The sequence below is a fragment of the Cryptomeria japonica genome, chromosome 4, assembly GCF_030272615.1.
Source record: "Cryptomeria japonica chromosome 4, Sugi_1.0, whole genome shotgun sequence".
NCBI classification, from domain to species: Eukaryota; Viridiplantae; Streptophyta; class Pinopsida; order Cupressales; family Cupressaceae; genus Cryptomeria; species Cryptomeria japonica.
The window spans coordinates 470362281-470385073 of NC_081408.1; the positions used below are offsets into that span (position 1 = coordinate 470362281).

The following is a 22793-nucleotide window of genomic DNA, read 5'->3' on the forward strand; positions in this document are numbered from 1 at the left end:
ATGAACTAGATATGGGTTTTCAACCCGACCAAAGGGTCTTAGATGCTATATCAGATGTTGCCTACTGTAGGATAAAGGCTGAAAAGTTAGCAAAGCAACTGACCAATGCCCAACAGAAGATGAACAAATTGGAGAAATATGTCATTAAGAAGAGGTTCAAAGCTATGTTTCCATATGCTAACCAATATTGGAAAGTATAAACAAGGATTGTGAAAGCTCTAGAAGAGCATGAGAGGTTAAGGGCGAGATTGGAAGATGTATTGAAGGATAATGAGGCCATGACTGCAGAAGAAAGAGTTCGAGGGAACCAATACTTGGTAGAGCATGAAAAATATGCAGACACACTAAATAAAGACCTCCAAATATTGGACGAGGACTATGTTGGAACAATACTGGTTGTCTACAAAGAAGGCGAACTAACTCCATTAGAGCAATGGAAAAAAGAATTTGCACGAATTAAGGAGGAAGTCGTGGCTAGATTTGACCAGGATGAATATGTAGCCCCACATGTCAACCAGGCAGTGTGTGATCTCTTTTCATTGGAGGCAGATATGAAGAGGAAGAGTGTGGCCACTAAATTCTATAAGAATGATAGTTATATTAATCATCTTGGCATGCTTAATCTTTTTATTTTTCACTTTGCTAAGCAATTGTAATCAGATTGTTAATGGTGAAGGGACATAACTTCTCATAGAATAGGTGTTTCTCACATAATTATATGAGAAAATTTTGTAAAATGAAGACATTATTAGAATATCAGATACTGGATAGATACTCTAGCCTCTAGCATACTATTGTACCATTTTGAATTTTTTAATAGAATCAATCATTTTCTTCTGCATATGTGTTGTAGATTATCTCATTTTATGTAGGCAGTTGTTTGTGATATTATCTAAAGGAGATAAGGTTATTCATATTCTTACAATGAATTCTATGTTCCTATATTATAAATTTGGATTAAAAATATCTACTCGTGGATTGTAATTTTTCCTTGTAGTTCTTCCTTGAATGGTCCCTTAAGGTTAGGGTTAAATTCATTTAGGTGATTTATGATATAAACATTTGGTAGATCTCATAAGAAATAGTAACTAACAAATTTACCAAAGGTGGTAGGTTTAAAAACTATCTCACAAATCATACATTAAGTCTTAGGAAAATATAAGACTATGTAGCCCAAATAATAGGAAAGACACTGGTCATTCACAAATCACAACCTTTACCATATTAATTACCTTTGCATTAAAACTATAGGATAAGTGAGTAGGATTCATAGAACCAATTAGCAATAGTATACATACATATAAATTTCAAGTACAAAGATCAAATAGATTCCACAACAACAATCTTGAACTCATCTAAAATCACCTCTCCTAGGAAACTATGCCTTTCTTAGGCAAGGAAGAATTTAGACCAAGATACTCAATTTTCTATAAAAATCATTAGTCATCGAAAGCCACTAGTGAATAGGTATACCCGCCTAGGTCTTGCAGAGCATAAATTAAGGGAGTTAGTAACCAAATAGGTTCACTCTATAAGTTAGCCATGTCAATTAGAGGGTTTGATCATAGGAGTTGGCATCTCCTTAAAACCTATCCAATCTGTTGATTTGAGATCCAAAAAACCACTGTGTCCTCATGCTTGAATCTACCCAAGCTGGAGAAATCTCGTCTAACTGGGAACCTGGGCTCTGATACCAATTGTTAGACACAATGCACCACTAAGAGGGGGAGGGGGTGAATCAGTGGTTCTCAAAACTTTTCCCTACTCCAAAAACCTATGTGACCATACCGGTTAATAGATCTAACTCTATGCAGACTTACCGGTTAGTGAGGAGACAAACTCAAATGCAAACACACACAAGGGAAAATCACATAACACTGGCATATATGAGGAAAAACCAAGATGGGAAAAACCTCGGTGAGCAATGCTACTGGAGTCTATTGCTCCAATCCAGCCTCACAATGAAAACATTGTTACAAAGTTTAGGGCACCAACACAAGGAGCACCAACCCCTGATTTATGGGCTACAACACAAAGGAGCTACAACCCCTACTTGATTTATGGGCTACAACCCAAAGGAGCTACAACCCCTACCTGATTTATGGGCTACAACCCAAAGGAGATACAACCGCTGCACCGAGATACAACTCAGTTTTCACAATGAAATCATTAAATACAAAAGTGGTTACTCAGTTACAAGAGAATCTTGCAACCATTCCAAATACCTTGCCCTGTCGGTGAGATGCCTTCTCTGCAACACCGACTCACTTCTCTTTCTTCTCACACTTCATGCTTCTCTGTCGGTAAGCCCTACCGGTACACCTCTTTAACTCTTCTTCTCTATAGGATTTCCTCCTCACTGCTCAACACTTTATCAGTGCTCAACTCTACCAGTCCATTGCCTACCTTCTCTCCAAATCTCTTCCCTCTTACTCTACCAGTATAACCACTACCAGTTATGCTTCTCCTATCGGTTGAACGTTTCAACCAGGTTCACCCTCACTTGCACTCACTTGCACTCACTTGCACTCACTTGTCAGATGCTCGTTGAGCACTTAGCTGATTTTCTCTTTCTTGCAAAAGTATCACACTTTGCAGTAGCCCAATACACTTCTATTCTACACCAACAACTCAATGTTTTATTGCCTTCATATTTATAGATTGATTTTCCCATTGAAAGCTCATTCAAATTCTAGGAGGTTAGGGTTTCTTCACCATCCTTGAGGCAAACCAAATCTAATAAGATCTTGTCTGATCTGATCTTCCAGACCGCCAATCTGCAAAAATCTACCATTTATGTGCCTCCTAGATCACGCCTTCCATCTTTGGCGATCTACTTTTTACCCTATCGGTTGGTCTCTTGGTCAAACACCAAGATTTGGTTTTGTTGTTTCCTTCACTTGCCTCAATCACCTCAATCACTCTTAGCTAGTTTGTAGTTCTCCTTCTGACCTCGATCCACAAACCCTTACAAAAACTCTGTAACATATCCTGTGATTTGTGGGACCCTCCATTAATGTCGACCAACCCTGCAACCACACTATCAATGTACATTCCATCCTTATCCAAATGCTAGTTTTCCATGTTGACTCCATGTGGCATCAAAGTCGACTAGCTTTGCCACCTTGACTTTTCATGTTGGTCCTCATAGGATCACCGACCAAACTTTCTACCAGTTTACTCATCATGCCTGCACTTTGCTGAACTATTGGTGAAATACCTTGACCGGTTGTCAGACATGTATATCCAAGGTGTTCTCATTTCCACAACTAGGAAGACATATGCATCTGCAACTGGTTCATATTACCGGTGGGCTTACATACCAGGTACCACTCTTTATGACACCATATCATCAATCTTCACAAGACTCGATCTTCAATCAGACCATTCTCCTCTGACTCCATCTACTCAGCCTTGTCTTCTCCTTGATCAATTTTGTTCACCTCTACCAGTTTGTCAAGATGAAAAACACTTCACACTTCATAATAGCATCCCAACATGCCTTCTCTGTTGGTCCAGTGCATAATCCTGATCTCATGCACTTAAGTCATTCCCTCAATTCACCGGTAGATCTGGTGTGATCCTTAAAGTACTTGCCTTTACCTCTTCATCCTTATCTCACCAAACTATAATGCACTTAATGCATAAAAGGAGATAAGCTCCACTTACAGGTGGAGTAGCACCTTGTCTTCTGCATACTGTAGTACACTTCATGTGACTTCCCTGTTTGTGCATCATCTCTTCAAACAAGCACATGTGATTTGATATGAGCACATTCACTATCAGCCATGACTACATCTTCATCAGGTGGGAATCTTGTTTTTCTACAACCTTACATACCTGTTCATTATTTTCCTCCAGTGTTGATGTGATTCAAGTAACATTCTACCTCTTCATCACAAACAACAGCTCAAACACCTCTCTATCTCATCACACAAGTCAGGCACTAATTTGTGTACTGATTTCACCTGAGGTCATATTTCTTTCCATTTCCGGTATTCTGCAACACAAGGTGATATCCAAGATATCACATTCTGTACTCCTTCATATTAGTGTTGCATATATATCTCTTCTATCGGTGGTCATCTCATGTCGATTGACATCAATGACAACACAATGCCAACAAGGATACTATAAATTGGTATGTAAGTTTGTGAGTTAAATCAGTAACCGATATAAAATGTTAAATCCTATCTATGTAATGTAACCGGTAAACCCTACCAGTTGTTTTTGTTAAACCCTAACCAATTAAGGTTGTTGAATTGGTTATGTTGGTTTATGATCTGATGGTGAGCAATAATGATGGTGACACGTATGGTCACTGTATAAAGACAAGTTCAAAATGTTTTGGCACGTTTTTATCTAGGGAATGAGCAAAGTGTATTGCATCTAATGCAAAGCACGTGATGAGTTACTGAGTCCAATGAAGTGGTGATCAAGGAGTGGTTGGAATTTTCTTGATTAATGTGTACAGATTGCTATGTAAATCCAATGGTCATACTTAAATCGATTTGTTTGTAATCTCTATGAGAGAATTACGTGTTTCCTATGTTACTGGCCTAATTGATTTGCATGTAAGGTTGATGAAGTTGTTTTGTAAAAGGTGTTGGCAGAAATCACTTGAGTGTGTGGTTGCCGAACTGGATAATGAATCTGTAGTTTGACTAAAGGCATATAGAAACTTAAAAGGATCTGATCAAGCAAGTATAGTGTTATTCAGACAGATCAAGCAAAATCCTTTTATTTTCTAACAATTACAGCAGAACTAAAATCCACTAAACAGGTAAGCTCTAACAAGCTTGGTTACTTCTTAAATCCTCTAACAAGGTGATCCATTAGCTTGGATTCTCAAATCCTCTACTGAGGTTACTCCTAATAGGGTACTTGCTTCTAATAAGGCATTTGTAGTCAATCCTTTAACCAGGTGATTCCTAAAAGGATCAGTTCTTAACAGGACTTTTGTAAAGCTTTAATAGGCTTGGCTCCTAACAGGGAGAACTTCAGAAGAGTTCAGATAGTTATCTTGTGAGTATCATCTCATTGTGGTTTTTCCCATTTGGGTTTCAACGTCAAAAATATTTGTGTCATGTGGTGAATGTTTTTGTGGTTATGATCTTATGGTTGATTTGATTAACTACTTAACTATTCTAATAAGGCATGATAACTGGAAGCATTGACATATGATAAAGCATTTGGATGTTTACAAGTTTAATGTTATTTACTGTTAAACAGTCAACCATTTTTTCTTATGAGTTTTTATCTTGAGAGAGATATTTCATTGATAAGTTTACTTTGTGTGATTGAGATTGAGACTGGGAAGATTGTATTAGTTTTTGTATTTACTGATTCACCCCCCCTCTCAATAATCTACCAGATACTTATTCTTTCATCATACCATCACATAGCTCTAACTTTACATTATCTCTCATCATTTTGTATGCAGCCAAAATGCATGAACTTGAAATAGAATTCAGTCAGTTTGACTGATTTACCTTATATCTAATAATCATAATACCAAAGTTGATGTATGTGTCAGTGATAGTGCTCACCTTCATGGATCTTTTGTCAGATGTAGAACCGATGACATTCCTCATGAAATCATTTGAAAATTTCTTGTCTGGATGTTACCCTACAGATGGTAAACCAGTAATTGCCCAAATGGCTTCCTTGGTGATTTTGTAAGGTTTGTCCAACCATATGAATTCCCCATGTACTCTTCTTAGTACATATCTGATTATTTCATCCTCAAACTCCAGAATGTCTAGAATGTCTATAAACCCTAGATCTCCAATAGGTTTGTATGCAGGTTTGATCTTTCCAGATTCTCCCATTAGCTCACTCATATACATTCCCTTGATTTTTTAAGTTCCCAAGTCCTTGATATGACAGTGAATATATGCCCTAACATCCTCTACATACACAACTCCTTCCAAAACGCGAGAAAATGCTCCAACTGAATCTTCTAGAGTAGCCCCATGTGGATACCGCTTGAAAATTGGCCTGGGGCGGTCCTTGACCTCTATGACGGTTGGGTTGGCAACAAAAATAAGAATAGAAGATGATCTTGCTTCCATGTTTAAAGATAAATACCTTTGATTGCTCTTGGTGAAAACATTCAACAAATTTTTCAAAACACTAGTGAAATTGCTCAAGAAATAGATGATTGCCTTTGAATAGCCTTTGATCGCACTAAGTTACTCTGAAATTGCTCTGAATACAGGTTGATTAATAATGAAGTGTATTCGGCCTTTTAACCTTTGAGAAAAATCCTAATCTTTCATTGACATAAATGACTGTCGGTGAAAGATAGTGAATCTTTCTTAAGACATATATCCATGCCGGATAATCCTCTCCAATATTTGGAACCTCTTCCTGGGCCATAAGAAGCATCTTCACAAATTTTGCCTACCCCTTAAATACCGGATGAGCTTCCTACTGGTGCAGGAGCAGCCTCTTTTGTCAGATAAGTAACTAGGACATTTCCATCTGATGATTTTCCTTCAGTCTTCCTAACCCATCTCTGAGTATGATCTCGCCAGATTTCACTAACCTCTCTTTTCCTTTTTCATTTGATCCTTCATTACTAACCAGTGGATTTCTGCTTCTACATAACTTAGCAATATGTCCAACTTCATTGCATGCATAACATATAACATTGTTCTTCTGAATCGCTTTGCTAAAACCGGTGAAATTGTTTGATCTACATTGATTAGCCATATGTCCAAATTTTCCAGAAGCATAGCATTTTACATTTATTTTGCGATCTTCTATATTATGACCAAACTTATTGCATTTAGAGCATTTACCGAGAGCAGAATCAGGGTTTTGATTTGCTCTGTTTCTACATAGTGTAGCCATGTGACCAAATCTATTGCAAACAAAACATCTGCCATTGAATTTATAAGCATTGAATTGTCTTACCGGTGCCTTATAGTTTTGGTCTTCATTAGCAGTATCGAAACTCTGTCCTTGCTCAAATCCAAGTCCACTGGAATCTCCAATCTACCTCGGTATCTTTAATAACGCATCAAGCCGTGTTGAGTTGATCTTGAATTCTTCTTTGTATTCACTTGCAATAGTTAAGTCTTCTATTAGTATTGTCATTTGTCTCTCAAGCTCTTGCTCATTACTTTGAGATTGTATCAAATCAGTTCTCAACATATCATTTTCATGAACCAACCTGCCACATTCTTCAAATTTGTTCTTCAGGGATACAACAAGATTTTCTTTCTTTTTATTTCTATCCTCAATCTCCTTAGACATTCTCATAGTTATAAGTTGCATTTCATTCTTCATAACCATATTTTATTGACTCAATTTCTGACATTGTTCCTTAAGTGCATCTTTCTCTTCATCATCTTGATTTTGCAAAAGTTCCTTCCTTCTAGCTTGAACAGATGATAGCTTCTCTTGTAGGATAAGAATGAATTCTTTATAAGAATTCATTTCAACTTGTACCTTTAAGTTCTTCAACCTTTCAACATCATAATATTCAAGTGCCATCTCAAGTTGCTTCTCCAAGGCCATATTCATGGATTCCAGTTTCAAGATCTTCCTCAAGCTGTTAAACTTCCTCTGAGGCACAAGGCTCTGATACCAATTGTTGGAAACCAATAACACTAAGAGGGGGGGGGGTGTGGATTAGTGTTATACCATAATAGAAGATTTTATCCTTATTAAAACATTCATACACCAACCAGTGTACCGGTACATGCAAAATTGAAAGAAGTAAAACAACCAATAAGCCAAACATATAAATGCGAATCATAACACATAGATTTATGTGTGGAAAACCTTAAAGAGGAAAAACCACGATGGGATTTGTGACCCACAATATCAATTCACACCAGCCATATGAAGAGATATTACATAATATAAGGGGTCTTTACTTGCAGGAAGGCTTATTGCCTAGAGCACACTACTCAATCACAATAGGAGCCTCACTGACTACATAAAATTCCAGACTACAATCTGGAGAAGTGTGAACTGCTTAAGACAACATCATCTATGCCAAAATATAGTTCTGGTTTAAGCTTTGTCTGTTCCGATTTGAAACCCTTCTAAAATAACCCTTACAATAATTTCCTCACATACATGATCTCTTTGATATATTTTGCATCATATTACATTCGCATAATCTCTTATCTCATATCTATATCCATGTGTATCTCAAAATGACATAATCTTAACTGACCTATATACCCTATACAATTTTTATGCCTTATGTCGGCTTACAAAGATATATACAATATTAAATTACATGTCAGCCAGATGACATGAATGTATGAACATTAAAATAAATTGTCGATGCCAAATCCAAGATATGTCGGCCTCCAATACTGATAACCTTTACTATACCATGTCAGCCTGCATTGTCGATGACCAAAGAAATCTTTCTGACCTGCCAGTTTCTGGTGTAGAATCTGTGAAGTGCCTACTAGTATACCATAGAATCAAAATATGAAGCCGGAACACAAAATCATGTTGCCATCAATGACAGCATAGTGAAACCTACCAATAGAGTGTCAATTTCCAACAACTGCTCCTTGAATCCGAGCATTCTAGTCAAGACAAACAACCTCTTCCTTTTGCATCCCACCATTCTCAAGAGGATGTAGAATTAGATTTGCATTATATTAAAGAATCCATTTGTCAAACTCAATCTAAGAAAGTAGTTGTAGCTAAAAAGCCAAAGGGTAAGGTAGGGAGACCACCTAAAACATAAAACAATGAAAAAAAAGACTAAGGAAGAAGTCCAAGCAGGAGTTCAATCCACATTGGATGACAAATTATGCCCTAGGAGAGTGGTTGTCTCTCTAGACTGAATATGAAGATACTCTCATGGAATGTTAGAGGACTTAATTCCCCTAACAAGAGGCACCTCATCAAGTCTCAATTAGACAATTGTGGGTACAGGAGACTAAATTTTCAAATGTTGCCCAAGATCAGCCTTTCAAGAATTAGAAAAGATGGAAGTACATTTCATCACAATCAATAGGTTCTTCAGGAGGATTAGCAATTTTATGGAAAGAAAAGAGTGTTCATACTACCTCACTTCTTATTCAAGCAAAATTTATTAAAGTGGAGCTTTTATCTTCAAATGCTTCTTTTCATTTATTTGTAGTATATTGGCCAAATTCCACATTGGGGAATAAACATGTACGGGATACAATTTCATCAACTCTTGAAGAATATCCTAATAAACTAGTAATACTAGTTGGCGAATTCAATGCAATATTATCTCTAAAGGATAAGATGGGTGGTAGTGTTCCTCCTCTCAAGACTGTGTGGGATTTTAATGATTTTGTTAATAGCAATACTCTTAAAGGTTGTATCCCTTCCAATGGAAATGTTACATGGACTAATAAGAGAATGGGCTTCCTAAATATAGCTAAGAGACTGGGTAGGTGCTTTGTAAACCCAATGTGGATTGCAAGTTTTGGCCCCCCACCAACACAAATTGTGCCTCTTACTAGATCAGATCATTTTGCAATTCAAATTACTACTTCTCTTGTTTTGTGGGTGTCAAAGTTGGTGAGATCATTCAAGGTTGAACAAATGTGGTTCTGGGATGTTACATTCCTTCCATTGCTTAGAGAATGGTGGATAACCTTACCTTTTTTTCTTGGCTCCAGGATGTATCAATTTGCTAAATAGCTGCAATGGCTAAATTCAAAGATAAAGTATTGGAACATCACATTTTTTAAGAATATTTTCAGACACAAAGCAGAGGTGGAAAAGAAAATCATGGACCTAAATGAGGAGATCATTCAAAATGGAATTAATGAGCAATCCTTTTAGAGGCAGAATCAGTTGAATGGACAATTAGAATAAATCCATCTTAAGGAAGAGATATATTGGAGAGAGAAGTCACGTGAACTATGGCTACAAGAAGGTGATCAAATGCAAAATGCTTTCACACTTCAACTAAAATGAGGCGAGCGAATAATCTAATCTTTCAAATTAAATATTCTTCAGGGGATTTTATATCTAACAAAGATAATATACAAAAAGAAGTTGTACAGTTCTCTTCTAACTTATTTACTACAGTCCGTAGTACAAATGAGGATGTTCCTAACAATTTTTCTTAGATTCTTTAGCACATACCTAAATTATTAAGTGAACAATATAATGAAGATATCATAAAGACATTTACCTTAGAAAAAGTTAGACAAGTGGTTTTGTCCATGCATCTAGATAATGCTCTTTTTTTCCAAAAATTTTGGACTTTTATGGGAGAATATATTTGGAGGGTAGTTGAGGAATCAAGAAAAAATAGCAACATGCTCAAATAGTTTAACACCATGCACATTTCTCTAATTCCAAAAGTGGCTTCTCCATTGCCTTTTTTAGATTTCAAACCCATATCATTATGCAATATGATCTATAAAATTATTACTAAATCAATCTCAATAAGGCTAGCAAGATTGATTCCAAAAATCATTCCACAACAACAAGGAGGTTTTATCCTGGGTACGGAAACTTCGGAAGGTGCACTAATAGAACATGAAGTAATTCATTTAGTATCAGAGCACAACAAGGACGCTATGGTGGTTAAACTGGACATGATCTGAGGACATATGATAGGGCCAGCTAGACTTTTCTTCAACAAGTTCTTATCAGTTTTGGTTTTAATTGAAAATGGTGTAAGTTGATTTCTTTATGTTTGTTGGGAGAAAAATTTTTAGTACTAATTAATGGCAATCCAGCAAGTTCCTTTTCTCCATCCCAAGGTGTTAGACAAGGTGATCCCTTATCTCCTTTCTTATTTATCATTATGGTCAAGGCCCTAAGTAGAATGATTTCAAATCAATGCTTTCTAGGAATTTGGAAGGGTATTGGTTCAAATATTATTGTCTCACATTTTGTTTGTTGATGATACAATTTTGTTTGGGGAACCCTCCATGAAGGAATAAAAATCCATCAAGGAGGTCTTAAATATTTATTGCCAAGTATCAAGACAAAAGGTAAATGCCTCAAAGTATAAAGTGTTTTTTCTAAACTGCTCGTCCTCTTTACCTACTAGATTATCAAATCCTTTAGGGTTAAAACAATAATCTCTTCCTTGCAAATACCTAGGGATACCTCTCTTTACATGAGGTAATAAAAAGAGATTTTGGTTGAATATCATCTCCTCAATCCAAAGCAGAATTGCATCATGCAAAAAATGCTAGCTTTCACTAGCAGGCGAGGTTCTGCTAATTCGAGTGGTGCTCGCAACAATTCTCAATTATATCACGACAGTCTTACTAGTGCCAAGAATGGTTAAGGTAGAAAATGAAAATATTCAAGCAAAAACTTCCTATGGAAAGGTAACAAGAATTCACAAAATAAAATACACTTGTTAGCCTAGGAAAAAGTATGTACTGCAAAATGTTTGGGAGCTGTTGGGATTCATAATACGGATAAAAGGAATAAAGCTTTGGGGGACAAGTTAATATGGAAATACTACAAGAATAATACCTCTTTATGGGCTTCCATTTTAAAAGAAAAGTATCAAAATTTTGAGGAGCTGGAAAGGATTTTTACAACAGAGGATCCTCCAAAGGGTTCTCAAATGTGGAATTTCATGTTAACATTAGACAACATTTTCTTCCTAATCTATCCTGGATAGTTTATGATAGTAGTAAAGCATGTTTCTGGGAAGACTCTTGGAATGGTTTTCCCCCACTAGAGAATATTAATGACCTCGAAGAAATCAAAATAGTGCTACAAAGGGAATGGGGAGCTAAAGTGAGAGATTATTTCATAATTAGGCAAGAAGGAGGAGTTCTTCAGATAGTTTGGAAATACTTTCTAAGTGTATCTGCTCCTTTTACTCAACAACAAATCCTAACACTATAATTAAGAAGAAGAGTGATTCATTAAAAAAATGAAGAAGATAAACTCATCTAGTTGCAGTCTACAATAGGTCTGTACCCGGTAAAGAAAGTATACAAATATCTTGATCACAACGAGGACAACACACCATTGAGAAGATCTTCTTTTTTGCTGGGCATTAGAAGGTTTTCAAAAAGTAGGAGCCTTCTTATGGGTTGCTCTCAGAGGAAGGATACTGACTAGTGAGAGGCTGAATATATTAGGCATAGCTCAACCATTTCACTGTGTTTTTTGTAAGGAACTCATTGAGTCTATGGATCATTTGCTTCTCAACTACAGATTTGCAAGTCAATGCTGGGAATGGCTTAAATTAAAGTTGAATTGGTCAACACCTCTTCATTCCACTCTTAAGCTAGTTTTTGACTCATGGCCTACCTTATTTCCCGATTCTTTCTTTGCATGTATTTGGAGCATTGTTCCAGTTATACTAGTATGGAATATATGGTAGGAGAGAAATAAAAGAATATTGAGAAACGAGTCAAATGATCTCAAAATAGGTTATTTCAAAGACAAAATATTTAATAGTCAAAGAAGCTAAGGCTCATGTGACAAAATATAAAAATTTAAACTAAACATTTTCTTCATGGGATAACACTCTGATGTCTCAATGGAATAATTGTCACTTCCTTTTAAAGGAAGTTTAATGGTTAACACAATCAAGCCCATAAACAAAAAAGAAATTAGATGGAAAGCTCCTTATTAGGGTTTCAATAAGGTTAATTTTGATGGGGCATTGAAAGGAAACCCAGGAGTATCTAGAATTGGATATGTGATAAGAGATAACAAGGGGATAGTCGTCAAAGGTAGTTTTGCAAGGATACCCGATTGAACAAACAATGTAGTAGAAGCTCAAGCCCTTCTTTTTGGTATTAAATTGGGACTTTCTCTCAACATGAAAAAAATTGCAATAGAAGAGGATTCTATGAACATAATCTTAGATTGCAGAAGCTCAGAGGTGATGAATTGGAGAGTTTAATACATATTGCAAGAGGTTAAACTTTGCTGCTATAATTTGAGGAGTATACAATTAACCACTGCTATAGGGAAGCAAATCAGATTGCAGATCATTTGGAAAATCAAGGATGCATATTACAACAAGGAGAGAAAATTCTCTGTTAATATGATGACATGACATGCTTAGAGATCCAGAATTAAATCACAAAAAATAAAAATGACTGTGACATGTCCCCTATAGAGCTCTGACTTGGGGTCTATGTTGTGTGACCTAAGAGGTTGGAATAAGCCTACTAGAATTAGTTAATTGTTATAGTAGAAGTTTTGTGATGCAGACCACAATGCAAAGGAATAGATGGAGTATGAGCTGCCATAACCGCAATTGGAATTGGGAAAGAAACTTGGTCATATGGAAGATGAAGGAATTTTAACTAACTATGTTTGTGTCCCGTGCAACTTTTAGTTGGCACATACCTAGGTGAAATGATTAGAAGGATGAAATGGCAGCCTAAATGAGGTCAATTTGTACTGAAATGAACTCATTCATAAGTACCTGAATTCGAGGAACTTCTTACAAGGTCATTCACAACCATCTTCACACACTTCTTTGGCTTGAGCCTGCACAATTTGGAAGATTCACAAGATTATGCGCGTGTTTCTGGGTCTTATCTCCTACGGCTTGGGACACTTGGAGCACCTCGTACTTTTCTACCATGAGCACTTGCAAATTACCATTAATCCTTACCATTCACATGTGTCAAAATATCTTTAAATTCCTTGCAATCTAAACTTATTGTAATATGCTCTATATTCTCTGTCATAGTTAAGCTATCTGGGTTTATGCTTTTATACATGCTCTATTTGGATGGCAGCTAGGATTGTCTTGCAGGGAAATTGTATTAATCTTCTGCCAATGGGAAACAATCTCCGCTTCCCTCTTCCAATGACGTTTGTTGTTCTTAGTGGCTCTGACTAAGCTGGAAACATTTTGCAGGCAGAGTTCTAGGTTAGTGCGAACATTATCGAGCAGACATAAGCTGGGAGATGGCTCCTTTTTTGTTATGGGAAGGGAATAATAGTGTTATGAAATTGAGAAAAAGTTGTGATCTCAATATCTTTTAAATTGCCTCCTGACTATATCTCAATGCGACTTTTCAAATAGGGCTAGGAGGTACAAGGGTAGATTAATAGACTCTATTTTGGCCCTCTTCTGTATTTTCCTCTTATATTGTAAATATTTTACTATATTATTAACACATGTTTTACCTTTAAAAAAATAAAATTATATTAGAATAATATATATATATATTAACATAGGCATTCTTTATATAGATTTTTTCAAATTAATTTATAATTTCATAGATAAGAAAAAAAAAAGACAAAATTAATAATTGTATAAAAAACTTTAAAAACAACAACAACAACAACAACAACAACAACAACAATAATAATAATAATAATAATAATAATAAAAAACAAACAATTATTAAATGACAAATAACTAAATAAGGCTTCTTTTTAAAATTATCATACACATACATATAAAATAGGTGTTTTTATATAGATTTCTTAAAGAGAGATTAGAATACATATTTTTTTAAATATACTTTATTTATATAGATTTTTCAAATTAATTTATTTTTCATATATATGGAAAAAAAAAGACAAAATTAATAATTGTATAAAAAACTTTTAAAATGAAAAAAATATAATAACAAATATTAAATGACAAATAACTAAATAAAGAAACTAGAGAGAGAGAGAGAGAGAGAGAGAGGGGCCTTCTTTATATAGATTTTTTAAAGATATAGATTAGAATATATATATATATATATATATATATATATATATATATATATATATATATATATATATATAGGCCTTCTTTATATAGATTAGAATATATATGTATTTTTTAAGTATACTTTCTTTATATAGATTTTTCAAATTAATGTATAATCATATATATGAAAAAAAAAGATAAAATTAGTAATTGTATAAAAAAATTTAAATAATAACAAATATTAAATGACAAATCAGTAAATACAACTTCTTTTTAAAGAAATAATATTAGAATTAAATATATATTTTTAAATAGGCATTCTTTATAAAGATTTCTTACAGATAGATTAGAATACATATATTTTTAAAATATACTTTCTTTATATAGATTTTTCAAATTAATTTATAATTTCATATATATGAAAAAAAGAAGAAAACATAATTAATAATATACTAAAAACTTTAAAAACAAGAAAAACTTAAAAAATAATTACAAATATTAAATGACAAATAATTAAATAAAACTTATTTTTAAAGAAATAATATTAGAATAAAAATATATGTATTTTTAAAATAGAGGTGCTTTATATAGATTTCTTAAAAATAGATTAGAACATATTTTTTTCAAATATATCTTCTTCATTTAGATGTTTCAAATTAATTCATAATTTCATATATATCAAAGAAAAAAAGAAGAAGACAAAATTAATTTATATAAAAAAAATTAAAAACCAAAAAAATTAAAAAATAAAACAAATATTAAGTGACAAATAACTAAATAAAGCTTTTTTTAAAGAAATAATATTAGATATATATATATATATATATTCTTTATATAGATTTTTTAGAATAAATATTTTTTTAAAAATACTTTTTTTATATAGATTTTTTAATTTAAGTATAGGTATAAGTGCTAGTAAAGAGTCAGATTTGATAAGGATGCACTTTTTGGGACAACCCGGTTGAAACTTTTGGCTATATTTATTGGATGGGCGCTCTTATTCTCTAAGAGTATTATACAAGAGTTTTTCATTTCATTGGAGTGTAAAACAATTCGGAGGAATTTGCTTTTCAGACGTTCCAAGAATTTGTAGTGAATTTGCAGCTATGTTACCAGAAACGAGAAACGTGAAACGTGACGGCAACGGCAACGTAACGAGAAACGGAATTTTGAAAGGTTGCGCATAAGAAACGGTATATATATATATATCAAAATATAAAAAAATAAATAAAAAATTTAACATTCAAACAAATGCTAAGCAGATATCAAATACTTAATAGAAATAAACTCATAAATCTACGGAATACCCTAAGAAGGGGACCCCATCTGTCCCAATTGCTGCATAATTTGCTGCAAAATCATCGGAGTATTTTGATAGACTTACCAAAGAAGGGTTGCTGCTAATCCCATTTTAAAAATCTAGCTGTGTTTGTTTGCTTAACTTAGTTGAAAATCAACACGTCAACAGCTACATAAAAGTATTAAATCCATATGCATGAAAAACTGCTGGTTAACTCGTGCAAGTGGTGAGCAAAAAGCCTAAAAGGATGCAGCAGACAATGCTAAGCACAAAAAGTGGCAGATATTTTTGCTTCTAACTTCTTTGCAGTCGACAGGAATGGTCAGATGGTTTAGAAACGGCCGTTTCACGACGGGAAACCGGTTTCTGCCGTTGAAACGCGAAACGGGGCTTTCCCGTCGCGTTTCTGGTAACTTAGATTTGCAGTCTGTGAAGTTTTAGTGTGTGGAGGTTTTAGTGTGTGTCAGTTGGAAAGATCCAGAAAAGGAGGATGCCTGCAGCAGGGTTTGTGGCTCCTGGAGGAGTGGAGTTCGAGGCGCGGATAACGCCTTATGTGATCATAACATGTATCATGGCAGCAAGTGGAGGCCTCATGTTTGGCTATGATATTGGAATTTCAGGTAAGCTTTGATCCTTTGTGAAATCTTTATTTTCAGTGAAAAATTTAGTTTAGTGTTTTTTGTTTCTATGATGAAGAAAATCTGTTTTTTTATAAGGTTTTTTTGAGTTTGAACTCTGATTTCTGGTGATCTGATAGAAATATTGGCGGAGACTGACTGTTGTTGTTTAATTTGTAGGCGGAGTGACTTCTATGAACGATTTTCTGGAGAAATTTTTCCCTGTTGTGTATCGGAAAAAGAATGAGATCCAAGACAACAATACTTACTGTAAATATGACAATCAGGGGCTTCAGCTGTTTACTTCGTCTCTGTATCTGGCCGGTCTGATAGCGACATTCTTTGCGTCGTATACGACCAGAGTATGGGGTCGGAAGCCGACCATGCTTATTGCAGGTATACTTTTCCTGATTGGAGTAGTGCTGAACGCGGTAGCTCAAGATCTCGCCATGCTTATCATTGGCAGAATTATGCTGGGATGCGGAGTTGGATTTGCTAACCAGGTAGATACTTTTGTTCACGATGGAAAAAAAAATTAAATTTGCCTTTCAAAGTATTTGGCAGTTTTGCATAATTGTCTCTGACTTTTAGATTTAAAAGTATTAAACACATGAAAGTATTAAATACTTGATGTTGACTTACATTCTTTGAACTTGATATATTGCTGATTTAAGACTGACCCTAATTTCTGATTTTGCATCTTTTTAGTGTTCTTGAAATTCCTAATTTTATTGTTATGTTTATTTTAACTTCTCTACAGATTTAAGTTTGTTCCTTACAGATTTGACTCCTTATGTTGGAGAAAACTTTCAGTTGTATTTACTTTATATTCCTTTATATTTCTGAAACCCTTAGTATTTTTAAGGATATTTTATATTCTGGTTGTTTTCGTTCTGTTCTGCGCGCGGCAGATCTTTCTATATCTAAATTAGCAAATTATCTACTTTTTTCGTCCTGTTTTTCGACCATATGCCTCCATATTCCTTTTCGAACGAAATCTTTTTCACATTTATTCTTCAAATATTGCCCTTTTTTTAAATAATTATAGAATTTATTTCGGAGCGCTTTTTGAATATTATAGAATTTATTTCAGAGCCTAATTTACTCTGTTATTTGCCTGTAAATTAAAATAAATTGACAGGCGGATAATTGTAGAGCCTGATTTACCCCGTTAATATTTTTTGTTTGCCTGAAAATATGCACAGAATTGAGATGAATTGACGGGCTGTAAATTTCATGATGCAGGCGGTTCCTCTTTTCCTCTCAGAGATAGCACCGACGAGAATCAGAGGGGGTCTTAATATTCTCTTCCAGTTGAATATTACCATAGGCATTCTTTTTGCTAACTTGGTGAACTACGGAACAGAGAAAATCACGCCTTGGGGATGGAGGCTTTCACTGGGTCTGGCAGCAATTCCTGCTCTTCTTCTTACTGTAGGTTCCATATTTATAGTAGAAACTCCCAACAGCTTGATCGAAAGGGGGCTCCTGGAAGAGGGTAGGGTTGTACTCAGAAAAATTAGAGGAACCGACAATGTGGACCCAGAATTCAACGAATTAGTAGAGGCCAGCAGAATAGCCGCATCAGTTAAACATCCATTCAGAAATCTTCTGAAGCGCAGAAACAGGCCTCAACTGATCATAACAATGTGCCTGCAATTCTTTCAGCAGTTTACCGGTATCAATGCCATTATGTTTTATGCTCCTGTGCTGTTTCAAACTTTGGGGTTCAAAAACGATGCCTCACTCTACTCTTCAGTTATTACCGGTGCTGTAAATGTTGTGTCCACTTTAGTTTCAATCTATTCAGTTGATAAAGTTGGGCGAAGAGTGCTTCTGCTCGAAGCGGGAGTGCAAATATTTGTTTCACAGGTAAATCTTTGTAGCCATTCTGCTGTGAATCGTAATCACATGTAACCAATTTTTTCCACTTTTTTAATATAAAAAATTGTAACGATTTTGTTTTGGAATTGCAGGTGATCATTGGAATTCTGTTAGCAACAGGGTTGAAAGAGGACGAAGATATTTCCAAGGGCATGGCAATTGTGATAGTGCTTATGGTATGCACGTTCGTCTCAGCCTTTGCATGGTCATGGGGGCCTCTTGCATGGCTCATTCCCAGCGAAACATTTCCACTAGAAACAAGATCCGCTGGACAAAGTGTCACCGTGTGCGTCAACCTTTTCTTCACATTCGTCATTGCACAGGCATTCCTGTCAATGCTTTGCCATTTCAAATACGGGATTTTCTTGTTTTTCGCTGGTTTGGTTTTAATCATGTCTACGTTCGTCCTGTTTCTCCTTCCGGAAACAAAGAATGTGCCTATCGAAGAAATGACAGAGAAAGTGTGGAGACAACACTGGCTGTGGAAGAAGTATGTCACAGACTCTGATCTGATCGATGATGAGGACGGTGATGCCTATGCCAATCAAGAAACTGGAAAAGATAATGTCAAGGCCTATCACAATTCTCAGTTATAATTTGATTTTACTGCATAATTAATTTTCAAGCTTACAGTTTTTTCGAAGCCTCCCGAATCAATCTACTCTGCATCTCCGAGTTGTATTCTAGCTTTTATTAACGCAATGTAAATTTATAATGTGGGACCGCACAACTATGTATTAAAAGTAAAATAAAACTTTGATGTTGGGCGTTTAAATAAGTATATTTCAACTAATATACACTGATAAACATTCACAGGTTACGCAGTTTAATCATAATTTACAGCATCAGCCATAAGGAAGGAAGTAAGCAAAATCATAAAAAAGTTAGAAAAATAATAAATTTTCATATGGTAGAAATGAGTTGTTTTTGGATTAGATTGTGTGAAATTTGTTAGATCATATTCAGTGATCTCTGTTGATACCAAAAATTTTCATACAATCAATTCCACAAACAACTGATTTCATAAATCTTATTTCTTTATATAAGAAATATTAATGTACTTTTCAATACAACTTCTGTTTTACACACAAATACAAGTGAAAATGACTGCATCTTATAGGCTACAATAAGAGAGGGTAGGTAATTCTAATGTCAACAATATGAGTAAGATTTGACAAGGATAGTTTAGAATAGTATCACAAGCCAAGCTTAATGTTAGACAATGTCACTTGTAGGCTTTTTCTCACATAAGGAAAATCTAGTGTTCCAAAATGTAAGGAAAAATGACAACTTTTGTTGTTAAGATCTTTCGATTCAAACATATCCACATGCACAACAACAATCTCATTCATTCATTTTATCTCTATGCTTATCCACACATACACACTCAGTGATCACAACACACCTCTATGTAATATTGTTCTACATACCACTTAACACCTTGTCATCATGCATTTGCACATCATTACTTTTACATATAACTTGACTCTATGCATGGACACGCATGCCTACACTTTGATTTTTCCAACTAGAACTCTAGGAGTTTGACACTTGACAGCATAAGATCTTGACACATTATGTTTTTTTCACATGAAATTACACCATAGACATATGAAATGATAGCCTTTTATATAAATAATTATAAAAGTTAGAGAAGTTCCCATCAATCATTTGTTATCTACATAATTTTATGTAGATTGTATTGCAATATAATTACATCACAAAAGTCATGCTATTGAATGTGCATTTGGATGCTAGTCTAGAATTACTTATTAATATTATACAAATTCTATAGGTTATTACTTTAGCTTTAGGATTTGTCCTTTGATCCAACTAGGTTCAAACCATTGGGTATTTGATCTTTGATATTTTCAATTTGCATGCTATTTAAAATGCACTCACAAAAATAGTACAAAGAATTTTTCCTCTACTTCTACATTTGAAAAATCTCATGGACATCAAGAGAAGACAATAATGAAGATAAATGCATACTTAAAGTTTTTTAAAAAAATTATTGTAGAAATGCAACACAAGGAGTTTTAAACAAATGACTTTATGACTTAACATTAGTTATAGTGTGCCATCACAATCTTTTTAGGATATAAGTAAACCTTGGCATTATAGTATTCAAGGGTAAAATTGACACCTATTGGATAGTTGGACTGGAAATGATAGGGAAAACTATCACATTACAACTTTGAATGATTTTGTCAATTCTCTACAAGACAAGTGCTATATAAATCTTGTATGGATTTTGGAGTCTTATATAATGAGTTCCATAAATACTTTACATGTTTATAAGAGGAAATGTTAGACCATCTCTACATCCTTAATACATTAATAGAATGAATGAAAACCTCTTATTCATGCTATGACGAGAGAGAGAGAGAGAGAGAGAGAGAGAGAGAGAGAGAGCCCTACCTTCCTTCCTTGTAGAGACCTCCATATTATTAAAATATTAAATTTCATAATTATAAAAAAATTTCACATAATTACACATAAATAAATAAAAAACACTTTATCAATTAATCCATTGTGCCCAATATACAAATGAGGATACATAGACTTGTTATAAATCGACAAAATGTTTAATGTCATAAGGCAAGAGATTGGCTAAACATGGAGAAAATATTTTTGTTACAAGAAACCATAAGGTCATTTACAATGTATATAGAAAACATAGCTAAATAATCATCCTGACAGGGGCTTCCAACATCTATCTCCCATAAGAAACCATGAGAAAGAACATTGTCGGGGCATTTTATCACCCAACTGTGAAGCATTTACGCTTCGCTAGCGTTCTTCCTAGCACAAAGAATCATCGATCCTGCACAAGTGTTGGCAATTGACACTCATTGGATTCATATGTTGTCATTGATGGTAACAAGGTTCTATAGAAGACATACACCGGCATATATCGGCATTAGGAGGCATACACCGATAGACACCGAGAGTGGAGTATTCAGGGTCACAAACAACACTAACATCAAGCACTTCAGTGAAGCCGACATCAGTTTGGGATCCGAAGAAAGTTTTATTCAATCATTTTGTAGTTATTGTATTGGGTCGACATTGTATATCTTTGTAATGTATTGTAAGCCGACATAAGGCATATTGTTTGTAAGGGTATATAAGTCATTTTATTAGGTCATTGTGAGATGTGGAATAGAAGAGTGTGTATGACAAGGTAGTAGAACTGTGTGATGCGAAGGATATGTATGTAGGTCATTTGTATGCGAATGTTATATCATGCAATGATCTATAGATGGTTTGTAAAGCATTCTTGGAGGAAAGGAGATACTGGTAGAAGGATTCAAGGTTTATGAACCGATATAGAACAAAGCTATAACCGGAACTCTTTTTGGCATTGCAGATGCATTTTGTGAGTTCACCATTACTGTTTTATCTCAGTAGAAGCTTGTAGTCAGTGAGACTCTTTTGTGTTGAGAAGTGTGGTCTAGGCAGTGTGCCTTCCTACATGTGCAAGCCCCCATACTATGTAATATCTTTCATATGGCCAATGAATTGATATTGTGGGTCACAAATCCCACTGTGATTTTTACTCTTTGAGTTTTTCCACGTATAAATTCTATGTGTTATGGTGTTCATTCATGTGGTTGGTTTATTTACATCAAGTTATATGTTTCTTCATTTACCAGTTTATATGTGTATGTTATAAAAAGGTAAAATCATATGTTACCTATAGAACACTGATTCACCCCCCCCCTTTCAGTGTTCTTGGATTCCAACAATTGGTATGAGAGCCTAGTGCCTCGGAGGAGGTTTAACAACTTGAGGAAGATCCTAAAACCGGAATCATTAAACATGGATATGGAGAAGCAACTTCAGATGGCACTTGAGGATTATGATGCCGAAAGGATGAAGAACTTAAACCTGCAAGATGAATTGAATTCTGCTAATGAATTCAATCTTGTCCTACAAGAAAGGTTATCATCAGCTCAAGCTAGGAGGAAGGAACTTTTGCAAAACCAGGATGATGAAGAGAAAAATGCACTCAAGGAAAAATGTTAGAAACTGAATCAATCAAACATGCTCATGAAGAATGAAATGCAAGAACTGACTATGAAGATGTCAAAAGATATCGAGGATAGAAAAAAGAAGGAAGAAAATCTTGTTGTATCTCTAGAACAAATCTGAAGAATGTGGCAGATTGTCTCATGAGAATAATATGTTGAAAACTAATTTGGTACAATCCCAAAATAATGAACAAGAGCTTGAAAGACAAATAATAACTCTGAGAGATTATCTGACTATTGCAAGTAATTATAAAGAAAAATTTAGGATTAGTGCTGCATAGTTGGATGATTTATTGAAAAGACAAAGGCGGAATGAACATTCTAGAGGACTTGGATTT

The 22793-nt window shown here is 34.7% G+C and overlaps 1 protein-coding gene across 1 annotated transcript; it reads left to right on the plus strand.

Annotated features, from left to right (window-relative positions):
- Positions 1-15600: 15600 nt before the first annotated feature.
- Positions 15601-19075, plus strand: LOC131066685 (sugar transport protein MST4). The gene is made up of 4 exons (XM_058001517.2): positions 15601-16537; positions 16715-17037; positions 17780-18406; positions 18511-19075. The coding sequence occupies exons 1-4, from the start codon at positions 16408-16410 to the stop codon at positions 19012-19014; spliced, it is 1584 nt and encodes a 527-aa protein (XP_057857500.2). The 5' UTR covers positions 15601-16407; the 3' UTR covers positions 19015-19075.
- The last annotated feature ends 3718 nt before the right edge of the window (positions 19076-22793 follow it).